Source organism: Oryctolagus cuniculus, chromosome 5 (genome assembly GCF_051225735.1).
Source record: "Oryctolagus cuniculus isolate XC-2025 breed Fujian yellow rabbit chromosome 5, ASM5122573v1, whole genome shotgun sequence".
NCBI lineage: Eukaryota > Metazoa > Chordata > Mammalia > Lagomorpha > Leporidae > Oryctolagus > Oryctolagus cuniculus.
The window spans coordinates 136156631-136172888 of NC_142871.1; the positions used below are offsets into that span (position 1 = coordinate 136156631).

Sequence of the window (16258 nt, forward strand, 5' to 3'; positions counted from 1 at the left end):
TATTTGGAAAAAGTTGGGTTACAAGTAGCGCCAGAGAAAATACAAAAAGGGGAAGTAGTACAGTACTTAGGACTTAAAGTAACTTCTGAAAAGGTAACCCCATTAGAATTTGAAATTGCAATAGATGGGTTACAGACCCTTAATGACTTCCAAAAATTATGTGGCAATTTAAATTGGTTGAGGCCCTATTGTAAATTAACTACCGAAGATATGATGCCATTATTCAATATTTTAGAAGGAGATGCCCAGCTTGATTCCCCTCGTAGATTGACAATAGAAGCCCGCTTGGCGTTACAGAAAATTGAAAAACAAATTAAAGCAATGCAGATGGAAAGATGTGATCCACAACAAGCCCTAGAAATATTAATTTTTATGGAACAGCTGTATCCCTTTGCAGTCATTTGGCAAGGAGGACCCTTGTTGTTTGTATACCCACATTCACATGCACCGCGTGTACTATACACCCAAGGCATTGCGGTGGCTGATTTAATATTAACAGCAATAAAAAAGGCGACAGAAATGGCGGGGAAGACTCCAAAGCGATGTGTAGTTCCCTTTGCTCAAGAGGCAGTAGAAGCCTTTACAAGGGAATGCTGGCAATGGGCATACATAGTTCTCATTCTACAAATAGAGATTGACAATCACTACCCTCGCCATCCATTTGTTAACTTCTGCACACAGGTTTCAATAAAACGGGTGCAGAAGGTGCGAAGGGATCCAATTCAAGGGGCAGTTACCGTATTTACGGATGGAGCTAAAGGCGGAACAGGAGCAGCTATATTTAACAATCAATGATATTTTGTTTTAACAGCATCCCCTTCTCCACAACATGCAGAATTAGCTATTATCGCAACAGTATTACGCAGAGAGAGCGCACCCATGAATATTTTGTCTGATAGTGCATATGTGGTGAATGCAGTTCAGATGCTCGCTACACAGTGCCTTATTCTTAAATCCTCCTCAGTCTATTCTTATCTAAGTGAAATTCAGGGGTTATTAAATCAAAGAGAGCATGCTATTTACATAGGCCACATAAGAGCTCATTCTAATTTACCTGGCCCACTTACTCGAGGAAACATGATGGCAGATCACTATTCAAGATTCTTGCTTGCATGCACCGCTTTGGAACAAGCTAAAGAATATCACTCTAAATGGCATGTTAACACCCACACTTTAAGTTTTAAATTTAATATTCCCCGCAAGCAAGCAGAAGATATCATTAGATCCTGTGAAAAGTGCGTTGTTACCATAGTTCCAAAGATTCCTGCGGGAGCCAATCCCCGTGGCCTTAAACCAGGACATATCTGGCAGATGGACGTTACACATATCCCCTCTTTTGGGCGACAAAGCTGTGTTCACGTCACTGTAGATACATACTCAGGTGTAATTATGGCCACAGCCATGAATAAAGAAGGAGTACAACAAGTAATCCAACACTGCTTGCAGGCTTTTGCAGCCTGGGGAGTTCCTCATGTGATCAAAACGGATAACGGCCCAGCGTATACATCAAAGCGTTTTGCTGCATTTTTGAAAGAATTCGGAATCTCCCATATTACCGGTATTCCATACAATCCACAGGGGCAAGCTGTGGTAGAACGCGCTCACTTATATTTAAAAAATTTAATAATTAAACAAAAAGGGGGAATAGGGGAAATGGCCACATCCAACAAGGACGTCTTGGCCCTAGCTCTTTATACAATTAATTTTTTGAACAAGAAAAAGAACGGTAAAACACCTGCAGAAATGCATACTCAATCAGCTGATAAGGAATCAATACAGTGGGTAATGTGGAAGGATTTACAGGACAACCAATGGAAAGGCCCGTTCCCCTTACTCAGAAGAGTACGAGGCGCCGTTTGTTTTTTTCCACAGGGTGCGGCACAACCAATATGGACCCCTGAGAGAAGAATTCGGTTGATAAACCTGCCAGCAGAAGATCTAGAAGAAGAAAACTCCATTTGAGGAAGAAAACAATGAATAACCAATCCCTGAGATCTTTGGAATACGGGACATTTTTCAACAAACTCTGAAGTAGCACGACAAACAAGAGTCAATAGCATGAAGATCACACTGAACTTTACACAGGCGCGTATCAACGCCAAAAAAATAAAAAGAAAGGGGGATCTGTGGGGAGCAATTCGGACTATACTGTTACTGGAATTAAGACTTATTCTATGCATCTGCTCTCCCACAATATGGCGCTGGGAGAGAAGTAAACAGCTTCTACCCAGCTGCCTCTCACCAACTTGACAAGCTGCAGGAGCTGCTCCTGATTGGAGGAGAGCGGCGTGCTCGGCGTGTGGGCAGCCGAGTTGGGATTGGTGGAGAGGACTATATAGGAGGAGAGAGACGGCATGGTGGTGTGGGTTGGTTGGAGAGTGCGTTGGAGAGTTCGCGGGGAAGTTCGTTACTTCGTTCTTTCTCATTTCTCTCTACTCATTCTTGCTTTGGGAGTTTGCTGTTTACTTATTCTTACTTTACTATAGAAAGGACTTGTAAAGAAAGGGGAACAACAAGCGCCCGGTCCGGTGCGGCTCCTCCGCGTGCGGAGGAGCAGCAGGTAGAGTTACAGACAATGAGAGGGAGAGACAGAGAGAAGGGTCTTCGATCTGTTGATTCACTCCCCAAATGGCCACAACGGCTGGAGCTCCGCAGGCAGAGGATTAACCTACTGCGCCATGGTGCCAGCTCCGATCACTTTGTTCTTATTTCTTGTTGCATATACCTTGTTTTGGAGTACATTTCTGAGTGCTTCATATAGTCTAAAACAGGATTTGGATTTAGGATTTTCTAAAAGTGATAAAAATGATTACAACCTTAAAAATCAATATAACATCAAACAGAATGCTTCTTTACCTATTTTGTTTTAGATTTTCCAAAATATCAAAATACTGTTATGGAAAATTTTAACTACATATAATGGAGAATAGTATGCATGAACAACCCATCATGAGCAGTTTTATAAATCTACCTACTTACTTTCATAAGGACATAGATTGTTTGGAAGATAATTCCAGACATAATGTAATTTCATCAATAATTATATATATTTTAAAGATGTATTTATTTATTTGAAAGTCAGAGTTACACAGAGTGAGAAGGAGAGGCAGAGATAGAGAGAGGTCTTCCATCTGCTGGTTCACTCCCCAACTGGCCACAACAGCTGCAGCTGAGCAATCCAAAGGCAGGAGCCAGGAGCTTCTTCTGGGTCTCCCATGCAGGTGCAGGGGCCCAAGGACTTGGGCCGTCTCCACTGCTTTCCCAGGCCACAGCAGAGAGCTGGATTGGAAGTGGAGCAGCTGGGACTTGAATCAGTGCCCATATGGGATGCCGGCACTGCAGACTGGGGCTTTAACCTCCTGTGCCCCAATAATTATATTGTTATGAAAATCTAAAACATAGTGACTTTATAAAAACACAACAATGCCATTACCACATTCAAAATTTTATGAATAATTTCTCCATACAATTAGTGACAATTTTTCTTAGTATCTCATAAAAACATTTGATAGTTGTTTTGTTTGAATACATATACAAAATGTGGTATTCGGCTGATATATCCTTTAATCTTTTTTTAGTAACTAGTTTCTTTTTCTGTTCTTTTTCTTTGAAGTTTATATGTTGAAGAAACGGAATTGTTTGTCTTGTAAAATTGCCTGTATTCTGGATTTTGTTGTTTAAATCCCTGTGTTAACATTTGATATGGGATTTTTCACTGGGATCCCAGAAAATAAAAGCACCAATTGATTTTTAAGAAGTTTAAGTTTTAGTCAACAAGTAATAATTTTGTGTATTTATGGGACACAATATGATGTTTCAGTATTTGTATACATTGTAGGATGATCAAATCAAATCAAGTATCATTTTCTGTGATGAAAACACTTGAATCTATCATTTAATTATTTAAAATACACAATTCATTATTAGTAACTGTAGTCACCTTGCTGTGCAGTAGAACACTAGGGCATATTCCTTCTATATAACTACAACTTTGTAGTCATTGACCAAGGTGTCTTTCCTTTCCACTTTCACCCCCACAAACCTCTGGTAATCTCTATTCTACTCTCTACTATGAGTTTGACAATTTAGACTGTCACATATAAGTGAAATCATGCAATATTTTTCTCTCTGTGCCTGGTTTGTTTCATGTAACAAAATGTTCTCTAGGCTCATCTACGTTGCAATTTGCCATTTATTAACAGTCTATCCATCTATCAATTATCTATCTGTCTATCATCTATCTATCTTTCTTCTGACACTTTATTTGAAAGTTATAGAGACAGAGGGAGAGACACAGAGAGAAATCTATCCACTCATTCACTCCCCAACAAGCCAAAATGGAAGCTCTATCCTGTTCTACATGGGTGGCAGGGGCCAAGTTCCTGGGCCATCTTCAGGATGGGAGCTGGATCAGAAATGGAGCAGTCAGACTTGAGCAGATTCTCATATGGGATGCCAGTATTGCAGGCGATGGCTTTCCCCACTGTGCTACAATATTCGCCCTCTTCTGACATTTTTTTAAGCATTCGTTCATTCATTGATGAACAGTTAGATTATTTCCTATCTTGACTATTGTGGATAATTCTGTAGTGAATATGGAATGCAGGCACATTTTTAGCAAACAGATTCCAATTTCTTTGGATATATGTCCAGTAGTTGTATTGTTGGATCATATGGTAATTCTGTTTTTATTTTTTTAAGCGATCTCCATACTGTTTTCCACAATGGCTGTACTAATTCACATTCCCACCAACAATATCTAGGGGTTCCTTTTTCTCCATATCCTCAGAAACACTTGTTATGTTTTTGCTGATAGCCAATCTAATAGCAGATGTGATAGCACATGATGATGTAACATTTTTATATGTTTTGCTAATAGTCAATCTAATAGGTCTGATAACAGCTAAGCATTTCTCTAATGATTAGAGATATTGAGCATTTTTTATAAGCTTGTTGGCCATTTGTGTGTCTTTTTTTGAAAAGTGACTTTCCAATTCCTTTGTCTATTATTTATTTATTTATTTGTTTGAAAGGCAGAGTGACAGAGGGGGAGGGAGAGAGGGAAGGAGAGAGAGAGAGAGAGAGAGAGAGAGAGAATCTTCCATCTACTGGTTCACTTCCCAGATGGCCACAAAAATTAGGACTGGGCCAGGCAGAATTCAGGCCTGTAACTTCATCCAAGTCCAAGTCTCCCACATGGGTGGCAGGGGCCCAAGCACTTGGGCCAACTTCTGCTGTTTTCCCAGGTGCATTAATGGGAACTGGATCAGAAGCAAAGCAGCATGGACTTGAACCAGAACTCCAATATATGATATTGGCATCCTAGGCAGTAGCTTAACTCACTGTGCCACAATATTGGTGCTTCTTTTTCCTATTTTTATTTTTAATTTTTTAAAATTTTATTTAAGGTATACATACTTCATGCATTTCATGTATACAAATTTAGGAACATAGTGATTCTTTCCACCCTACCCTCCCTCCTGCCTGAACTCCCACCCTTCTTCTTCCTCTCTCTCCTATTCTCATTCTTATTTATTACAAGGATATATTTTCAGTTAACTTTATACTCATAAGGCTAACCCTACACTAAGAAAAGCATTCAACAAATAGTATGAAGAAAAAAAACCCACTCTTCCCCAACAGTTGAGAAAGGGCTGTTCAAAATCATCACATCTCAAGTGTTAATTTCACTTCAGTAGACTGCCTTTTAGGTACTCTGTTAGATACCACAGATCAAGGAAAGCATGGTATTTTTCATTTTGGAACTGGCTGATTTCACAAAGTATAATGGTTTCCAGTTGCATCCATTTTGTTGCAAATGACAGGATTTCTTTTTTTTTTTAACCATTGTGTAGTATTCGATAGTGTATATATACCATAATTTCTTAATTTAGTCTTCAGTTGATGGACATCTGGGTTGATTCCATATCTTAGCTATTGTAAATTGAGCTGCAATAAACATGGGGGTACATGGGCCTGATTTAGAATTATCTGCCTAGAAGCACCTGTGGCACCACTCACGCTACTGTGTCTGACATCCATGGTGGCATGGGGAAGTCTATATGATTATTTCTCAGGGCCCTATCTAAGAAAGTACTCCACCTAGGCCTCTTCAACTAGGATCCCTAAATATATTTTCGTTTTTTACCCTTATTACTTTTTCCATCATTACCAGTTGTAAGTGAGGGCAATGTCTTTGGTTCTTCCCAATGCTCACATCCTTGTCTTATTCTGTTGCTCTTCTGATTACATTTATTTTCCTATATACAGAATGCTTTCATCCTCAGGAGAGGAAAATTTCTACTATCACCATGCATTTTTCACAAATCTAAAGTTTTGACTACCAAATTTGACTTTTGGTACTAATATTTTGACATCTGGTTCTTTTGAGATTCTTTTGAGGTTCAAAATTGTTTTCTCTTATTTTTCTGCAGTAACTTAAAAGCTATATTAAAATAAGCATAAGTATATTTAGTATAAGATTTTTAGGATTTTAAATATCTGCTATCAAAAGCCAAACCATGGAGAGAGGGCATGTATTAGCTTCATTGATGCCTGAATTGGGTGGGTGGGTGGGGGTTGTGATAGAACAAAGACATCAGCCTCAGCCATTCTAGCTCATTGCCCAAAAGATAGATAAAATCAGCATTTATCCCTTATCCCTATATCCTTTGAAGTCCCTGAGTTTATTCCTTATTCCTGAATCCCAATTCAGTCTCACATGATATTGTTCCCCACCCCTTGCATTATTCCCCAGGTTTGGAAGCCAGCAGGCCAAACTTAAAGAACCTGTATGAAGGAATTCATCTCTATCAACTGCCCCACTACACTTTGGACCCCTTGTCCACCTGAGAAATAAAAAAGCCCAGCCCCTAGAGTCTGAGCCCTCTGACATGCGTTTGGTCTGTGAGCAGTCTGGCTGTGAGTTCATATCCTGTCTTCTCTCTGTTTCTGCACCCTTTTGTCTTACATTTGGTGCCCCCTGTGAGGAGACACCAATCTGTGTCCCCTTTCCTTATGGGTGGCAGAGGAAAAGTATTCAGACCACAGGAGGAGAGAAATGTTAGCCTCTGCTAAGATCTACAAACAGTTATTAGCAGGTTATACTTGGTTGTTGTGTTACAGAGCATGGAACATGATCTGAGAAATGAGATTAAAAGATCCTGAACTGTAAGAGTTTTCTATTATGTTATGGATTGAAGAGAAATAGTTTCCCCCAAACTCATGCAGAGGTTTAAACTCTGCAGCGTTGTGGTTGTGTTAAAGTGGATGGATTAAGGGCAAAGACTTATCTAATTATGGCATCTGAGAGAAGGGTCTAGTGGAGGTCTTTGGGTCACTAGGGGCATGCCCTTTGTGGGGTGGTTATCCTGAGGGAGTGGTTATATGAGTACAACTTTGGCCTGGCTGTTTCTCTTTCCTGGTTCACCATGTGATCCATTCTCTACCTCTGTATCCAATGCTGCCAACCTCCACCAGATATCAGGTTATAGGGCTGTCTGATCTTGAACTGTGACCTCCAAACTGTGTAAGTCAAAATAAACCCTTTCTCTCCCAAGAAGCTTGTTGTAGGTATTTTTGTTAAGTGATGAAAGTGGACTATTTCATACCCTTAGTCACAGTCTTAGTCAGACTTGAGATGAAAATCAGGAAAAAAAATTGAACAACAGATTTATTAGGGGATATTTATTGCCTTCATATTTGGGTCACTGAGGGATTATGTAGCTGGAAGGACTACCTTAAGGAATCTCACATTAGGTAACACTTGAGGAAAGAAAATTGAGGGAAGAATTCCAAGCATAAGTGAACTCTGGGTGAATGTAGCATCTGAAGTCCATAAAAGAGGTGAGAAGAGAAATGATTGGAAGAGACACAAAATGTGATGAACCAGGCCAGAAAATAGTGCTAGGTTATCCAGCACATCGACTCTTCTGCTTTTGTAGATGGGCAATGTACCTGTAAAAATGGGACAGACATGAGACTGATTGAGGGGCTTTCTGTGCCATCATCATGCCATTTTCCAATTATCCTACAACTTTACAACCATATTTATGTCTACAACATCCGCCCACTTTTGTTCTTCCTTTTTTTGTGGCTGAATCCTTACCTTCACTACCAGGGTGTGATTCACAAGGGTCCTTGCTGTCGGGAGGCACCACCTGAGCGCAGTCCTCGGATGATGAGGATGGTGCCTACTATGATGCCCACGAGGCCCACAGCCAACCCCAGGGCGCAGACCACAGTCTCTGTCAGCTCTGACATGGGGGCTGGGATCTCAGGTTCTGTGAAAGTGAAGTTGCAGAGGTCAGAATACAGAGTATGGGTTTGTGAATCTATCTGTGGAATAGGGTAGGGGAGTTCTGCAAAGAAAAGAAGCACCAGGCTTAGGAAGCAGAACAAAGTTTATCATTAGAACCCCTTCTAAAAGTATGGAAGACAAGTTTTGGAACATGCGAGTTATGGGCTAAAAGGCAGGATGTTTTTGACCTGATAGGCAAGAAGGCATCAAAAAGAAGCAGAACTTATACCTACCCCAGTGTCTCAGAAGTGGCTTCTCCAGGCCCCAGTGCTCCACTCTGCAGTCGTAAATATCATCAGCAGAAGGGAGGAAGGTGAGGTAGCCGATTTTGAAGAAGGTGTGATCACTCTTGGAGAGGAAGCTGGTCTCAAAAACACCTTCTGTGACTGGGTGCCCATTGATCAACCACGAGATGTTGATCACAGGAGGAAAGATGTTGTCCACAAGACAGATGAGGGTGTTGGGCTGCCCCAGCCTCACAGGGGCCTTGGAGAACACTGTCACCTCAGGAACTTCTGTGGTGAGGAAACAGCAGTGGTGTGAGTTGCTGGTAGCTCTGTCCTGGGCTTCTGCACTGCACCACGGAGAAGCCCTCCCACCAGAACTTCCCAACTGATAGTTGAAGAGCTCTTATTTCCCTTCTGCTTGGGAAACACTGGCAATTGCCAATGTTTCAGCAATGTGCCCTACTGTGGAATGCTTATTAAGGTTTTAGAACTAGGGGACTTCTTGAAGGAGGCAAGGAAATACTTATGAGAGAAGGACTTGGTATTACATGGAAATATTTGAATTTTGAGATGAGAGAGGATAGGAGTTCAGTAATAACTGCAAGAAGATCTTGGGCCTCCTTGGAAAGGAGATAGTTTTATATAAGGATGAGTGGGTATCTATCCTTAGGGAAGAAGGGAGAGAGACCTGTTATGAAGGGATGGATTCAAGATGGTGACACTTACTGTTGACAGCAGCAGTAGAGTTGGAGCGTTTAATGATGATGTCCAAGTTGTATTTTTCTGTGGCTATGTTTCCCAGTGCACCCTGTGGATCAAAACTTGCAAATCTGCTAAACTCAGGAAGCCTCCAGATAGTCTCCTTCTTATCCAGGTCTACATAGAACTGCTCATCTCCATCAAATTCATGGGTGTACTGGCCAGAGGGACCATAAGACTGGTAGACGTTTATGCCATAGGAGCCAACGTGGTCAGCTGATGAGTGAAAGATGAGACACAAAAGGTAAAAAAACTTAATAAACAAAGTGACAAAAGAAACTCACTTCCAAATGCTGTGGGTTTCATCTCTGGCAAAGACTCTGGACAAAATTCCCAATGTCTGCTTTAGCCTCCCCTGCATTGGTAGCTGCCCAGTCAGAATGCAGTCTGCCTTTCCCACTATCACGTGTGCCCCACGAGAGCAGAATGTCACATCTTCTTTACTGCTATTCTAACTCAGTGTCTGGCATATTATAAGCTTGTGATAAATATTGTACTGGATGGAAGAAGAAATGAATGAATGATCACAATATTTAGCTTCTGAGATTCAGTTTGCTTCCTTCTGCTTCCTAACTTTTCATCAGTTAATAGCACATTGACTATGGCTCCTCTTCCCAGAACCAGCTCAGAGAAGGTCATTTTCAATACCAACATCCTTTCCTTTTTTTCTTTATAACCAAAGGAAAGCACAGGAATTGATTATTTTAAAAGTTTTACATAACTATTATAAGGTATAGAAAAGGGTATTAAAAAACAACAACAGCTTTACAAAATACATAAAAACTAAACAATGCTCCTAGGTGTCTATTTTGCTAATTGTAGTGATCCTTAGGGTGGAGTATCTGGTTTCTCTGAAATAAAAATGGAAACTTTATTCAGTTTTACATTTCTGTCATTCACCACCCCATTTTTCCTCTCTGTTTTCTGACTCAGCATTTATTCTCAGTTGAAGGCTCAGTAAGTTGAGGCTCTTCTCCAGTGGACACTGTGCATTTCCGAAGATGCCTAAGCAGAATGGCAACTGATGCAGTCTGTCTCTTCCTAAACCCACCTAACTGTACATTTTATCAAGACATCTGTGAATGTTTAACATTTCATCTTTCCTTGTGTCTTCATTTACTGAATATCAACAAGTGGCAGACAAAGCAGGGAGTAAGGAGAACACCAACCAGGCAAGGTCTCTCCCATCACAAATCACTGACTAGCTGTTGAGTCAGGCAAGTAAAGGAGCAGACACGATATGGTGTGGTGAGTTCTGTGGTAAGGGTATTTACAGCTGTACAGCTTAACAACCTCCACAAGAATCTGCCAGTCAAACCAAGCCCAGGATCTGTTTTGATATTGTTGTTTTAGAACTTCCTGTATATATCTATTCCATCCTGGAGGGTTTTTTTTTTTTTTGGCTTAGTCACCAAATTTCTTAGCTAAGTCCTCTCAGTAACTTGTCTATGACCACAATACGGCCTCCAACTCTTTCATTCCAATGCCTTGCTCTCCAAGGTTATTGTCCTCTTCTGACTCACTCTGCTTTACCCAGCAAGATCACCTTTGTTGATCACTTAACAGAGCATCCAACAAATTCTTCATATACATACCATAAATTGTGACTCCCTTTTCTAGCATGAACATAGGCAATCATTTTTTTTCACGTGGAACTTGTCCTAGGCTGCTCACCATTGCTGGAGGACATGATATTCCTGGGACCAGCCCTTCTGCTTTCTTGCACTACATTCTGTTTCCAGCAGTAGTGTGTGCAACCACTAGGGGGCAGACGGCACAACTTTCCATCTCTTAGTCCCTAAAACTTAGTTCATTGTGCACTCAAAAATGTATATTGAATGATAGTTGCTATTGAGGATCACAGAAATTAGGGATAAGGCTAGTGAGCACATGGGTAGCAGCTTCTGCATATGAAAGTCAGGGTGCACTAAGACTTGTGAATTCCATGTACTGTTGCTTTCATGGACCTATTTCTTCAAAAAATACTGAAAATTATGTTTTATGATTGTACTAATGTAAAGATAATTACAGTATGTAACTTCATTTTTCTTCTAATGTTACAAAGAGTTAAACATTTTTATGTAACCCTATAAGGATCATGGGCCTTCAGCATTGTGCCCACTGTGTCAAATGGATATGTTAAATCTGACCAAGATATTCAAGTGCGATATTGAAGACAGGAAATGCAGAACAAATAAGCCAAATGCTCTGGAAGAACGTCTACTATCAAACATAGTAAGAATGGGTGTAGTCAGGGTTAATAAGCTTGCTAACGATGAGAGTAACATCCATTTCATTTTCCCTTTTAACTATTTGATTTTCAACTTTCATTTTTTAAAAATCCATGTCTCTAAAATGGCAGAGAGTCAGGGATGGATCTTGAAAGGAAAGGCAAAGCATGGCATGGAGAAAGGGTGGAAAGAGATGGACAACAATGCAGGGAGACCCAAAGGAGCAAATCATTAATAATTGTACTTGCCCATTTTCCTTTACTAGATGGGCTGAAGAACAGGCTATTTGTATTAATGACTTTAAAATAAAATAATTTGATTTACCAAAATTCTAATCATAAAGTTCTCAATTTTAATAGAAAAGTGAATATATTCCTTTCTTTGCTAAAGAAAAAAATACAATGTTATATCTGTGATAGGAATAAGTAAAAATCAGTAAGTGTTGGCACTGCTGTGTTTCTACTATTTATAAAGCATATTGACATGCCCATCTTACCCACATGAGGTAACTGAGTTTAAGAGACCCATGTGGTAAAGTCACAACTAAAGCTGGACTGTGTCTCCTGGAATGCTAACTCATTCCCCACTGATGCCAGTTCTCAGCACTGTGTCCAAATCTAAACTGGAGAAAAAGACGTCTTAACTGTATGTGGGTATAGCATACATAATTCATGGAACTATTTAACCCAAAATATATTATGGAGACATATAAAAAGCTTCAAACATTGGTCAGGGAAATTTGGGAATAATAGTTCATAAATATTTAATAATGAAATGTGGTCCACTGTGGAAATGACCCTGGACTTTGAGGTATTCATGATCGAGTGTCACAGAGACTTCCAGGCCACGTTCCCTGGCTCTGTCATAAATGCAAGAATATCCTTAGGGAACTCTCAACAGCACAGGTAGCAAAGAAACTGGGTTGGGGCTTTAGTTTCCCAAAAGAGCAACAGCTATAATTTTTAAACCTCTTAATACTGAGAAGGCCGATAGGAAATCTCTACTATTTCTTAGCCAATTTCTATCTCTTTTTTCAGCTCCAGGGGACAACCATCAGCCATGCACTCACCCACAATGTCCTCAGCTCTGCACGGGCTCATCATGGTGGTCAGGGCAAGGGCCCCCAGGATCAGTGCTTTGTTGGGAATCATTCTCTTCTCAAGGTGGTCCCAGCAGCTGCTGCTCTGAGGTGCACAGAAATCGAGGACTGAGCCAACTAATCTAAAGAGGACCCAAACCAAACCCCTTCAGGTCAGCATTTGGCCAATCAGAAAAATCTCCTATGGTGACACCTCAGTTGCCAGCTGCAGAGCCTGTTTCAAGAGGCCCAGAGGCAAAAAAGGGAAATCCCCTGCTTCTGATGCCCGCTTCTAGAGTGTACCGAGAGAATTCTCCATGAGTGGAGGGAGGACACTGAATCAGAGCTTTCTCTCATGTGTGTGTGTCTGCGAGTAGCATGGGGGTGGGGACTATGCGTCAGCAATATGTTGTCCTTCAGGATTTTCTGAGTTATGGTTCCCAGAATTCTTCCCTGAGTTGATTCCCCTCTGTGGCAGTCCTCACCCCCTCCCTGTTCTCTGGCTTCTGAATGTGGGTTAGCTGTGTTTCTTTGTGTACCCACAGTGCACATGGAGTCCTCTAGATCTTAAGTTGACCTGCCTACCCAGGTGATCTCTGTCGGCAGTAGCTTTTTCTACTTGAATAAACCCAGTTGGCCAAATTCTTCTCAAATTCTCAAAAGCTTCACGTGTTTTCTGTCAGGGCAGCAAAAGGGGTAATAATGCCATGAGATGCCAAAGTAACTGCATGAGTTTTATACAGATTTTTTTCCTGTTTTGAGTAATCTTTGTATTTTGTGTTTTGGTGTCAAGACTTCTACTGTATTGCAGTAGCTGAAAGTGTTTAAAAAAAAAAAAAAGAGTCCAGAGTATCAAAGTAAAAATAAGATGGGCTTTGTAATAAAATAAATAATCTTTTAGTACTGGCCTTGATAAGCTGCACCATCTTGGTAAAATTACTCGAAATACCTAAGCCTTGGAGCTATTTTTTATAAAGTGGGATGAAAACTATTATATGATATTTAATATCATGAAGTTATAAAAAAGCACAAATGATAAAATTCAAATGTAAGGATACTTCAAGAAATTTATGAGAATTAAAAGATGAATTTATTTTGGTGCAAGCAATTTTTTTGAAGTTCATGCATTTTTTTCATAATATTTTCATGAACTTTGCAAAGATCCCTCACATAGTCCAGTGCCTGGCACATGACAAATATTTTCAAGTGATAGATATTGTATAATGACAAATACTCAGAATGATAACAACAATAATAACATCATGCCTACCCAGGGACAGCCTGTAACCTCAGCAACTGAGCCTTCTCCCTGAGCCACTGTGAGTGTGTAGGAGCTTGTGAGGCACAGAAGCCCTAAACAGTTGCTGGGAAACACAGTTGTGCTCAGCGGGCTCCCTCACTTGTCTGCAGCATTCGTTCAGCTAGGATTTCTGGGCTTCTTTCCATGTGGGCTGCTGATCCAGCAAGGCTGGCTGAGGCTTGTTCCTAGGTGATAGAGGGCTCCCTCATTCACGAAAAAGCAGGGCCTCTTGAACTTAAAATTAGAACTGAAAGCATCACTTCCATTATATTCTACCTGTCAAAACAAGTCACAGTACCTGCTGAAGTCAGGAGGGGGATTAAGAAGTTTTCACCATTTTTTACGATTTATCAATCATGTCCTCTGGGTAAATTTGCTGTCTGAGGATTGCAGAATCTCCATATTTGAAACCGATTCCAACTTGTAATTTTATGTTTACTTTTTTCCCATTGGAAGAACAACTTTCTCAAAGGAGAATGGAATGAAGGACTATTGAATTTTAATATGAAACATTGCTATGATTTGTTCTCAAATCTTTTTCAGAATTTTCCAGTTGAAAATATAGGAACTTGGAGAACTGTACGTAGTCATTTTATAGCTGCCAAGAATGCCATGTTGATGCAAAGGCCTGAATACTGATAGTCATGTAATCTCTTCAGTTATAAAGTTAGTGAAGCACATGACCTTGCAAAGGCAACAATTCTGTTTTTTGCTCAACATCATTCCCACTGATTCTTTGTCACCAACAAGTCCTATGTGTATGAGTTAGTTGATTTAGATGATTCTTTTAATAAATTGCACAATAAAAATAATGTGAAACAGAAGACTGCTCTCTACTAATTTCTGTTTGAAAACATTCAAAATTACTTACATTCCCAGATCTACTTTTAGCTGTATAGCTCATGGCTACTCTTCAGCTAGACTGAGTAGTTTGTTTCATAAGACTCTGTGCTATGAGTGAAGTATGTAATCAACAAATGCTCGTTGAGTTGAATATAAGTTCTTAATTCATCTGAAGCCGGCTATGGAACAGACTGCCCGGAGACAAATGAGGTTCTTCACACCCTGTGCTGATTGGTTCTCCTCACAAGAATTCTCCAGTCATAATATACATACATATTATGAACATTCTTGTACAGAAACCTTCGCCTGACATGACTCAGTAAAATAAATGAAAAAAAATCTTAAATTGAAATTTTAAATGCAATTATTTATTTTAAGTTATATATTTTAATCAAATGCCAACATGTATATTTAATGCATTTAGCCTAGATTTTTTTTTTTTTGACAGGCAGAGTGGACAATGAGAGAGAGAGAGAGAAAGGTCTTCCTTTTGCCGTTGGTTCACCCCCGATGGCCGCTGCAGCCGGCGCACGGCGCTGATCCGAAGCCCGGAGCCAGGTGCTTCCCCTGGTCTCCCATGCGGGTGCAGGGCCCAAGGACTTGGGCCATCCTTCACTGCCCTCTCGGCCACAGCAGAGAGCTGCCCTGGAAGAGGGGCAACCGGGACAGAATCCGGTGCCCCGACCAGGACTAGAACCCGGTGTGCTGGCACCGGAGGTGGAGGATTAGCCTATTGAGCCACAGTGCCAGCATTAACCTAGATATTTTAAAATTATCATAAAGCCAGAACTTAAAAAATACAGATGATCATGTAAGCAGCATTCTAATGTTTTAATAACAGACAATATTAGGGAAAAGTAATCCATATATGTGTAAAGTTTAGAAATTTTGAAAAATACTGCAAACAATAGAAATATCTTATAAAACTGTGTTTACAATAATGGAAGTTGAATATTAGTTGTTCTTGCTTGACTGTGTTTCTCTAAAAATATTCCATTGGAAAGAAAATATTGGCAGGGATATGCTTGCATTGGTGAGATGGAAGAACTTGAGAGCTGTGGAGTGTGCACTGGAGAAAGAGGGTGGGGGCAGGGGATGCACCCAAAGCCATTTGACTTTTTCTTCCTGCACACTTGTTAGTCATGTATTAATTGTTACCTTTGAGATGTGGGAATGTTGGAATCCATGAATTTTTGCACTATAAGAATTGTAAAATAAAGTTCTTCATATGTTAGAAATATGGCATCACGGGACCGGCGCTGTGGTGCAGCAGGTTAAAGCCCTGGCCTGAAGCGCTGGTATCCCATATGGGCACAGGTTCGAGTCCCAGCTGTTCCTCTTCTGATCCAGCTCTCTGCTATGGCCTGGGGAAGCAGTAGAAGATGGCCCAAGTCCTTGGGCCCCTGCACCCATGTGGGAGACCCAGAAGAAGCTCCTGTTTCTTGGCTTAAGATCAGCTCAGCTCTGGGTGTTGTGGTCATGAGTGAACTAATGGAATGGAAGACCTCTCTCTCTCTGTAA

General features: G+C 40.5%; 1 protein-coding gene across 1 annotated transcript; it reads right to left on the reverse strand.

Moving 5' to 3' along the window:
• Positions 1-7671: 7671 nt before the first annotated feature.
• On the reverse strand, positions 7672-12725 carry LOC127482571 (HLA class II histocompatibility antigen, DQ alpha 1 chain). The gene is made up of 5 exons (XM_051854869.3): positions 12586-12725; positions 9253-9501; positions 8533-8814; positions 8108-8282; positions 7672-7956 (listed from the first exon to the last, which is right to left on the reverse strand). The coding sequence occupies exons 1-4, from the start codon at positions 12665-12667 to the stop codon at positions 8128-8130; spliced, it is 768 nt and encodes a 255-aa protein (XP_051710829.3). The 5' UTR covers positions 12668-12725; the 3' UTR covers positions 7672-7956; positions 8108-8127.
• Between the last annotated feature and the right edge of the window lie 3533 nt (positions 12726-16258).

Bases quoted from the DNA above. Each gene is read 5' to 3' on its own strand.
- LOC127482571 (XM_051854869.3), bottom strand. From the start codon at position 12,667: ATGATTCCCAACAAAGCACTGATCCTGGGGGCCCTTGCCCTGACCACC. The intron at 8,815-9,252 runs GTAAGTGTCACC...TCCTCACCACAG, and splicing joins CTCTACTGCTGCTGTCAACA to AAGTTCCTGAGGTGACAGTG. The intron at 8,283-8,532 runs GTAGGTATAAGT...TCACTTTCACAG, and splicing joins GCCACTTCTGAGACACTGGG to AACCTGAGATCCCAGCCCCC.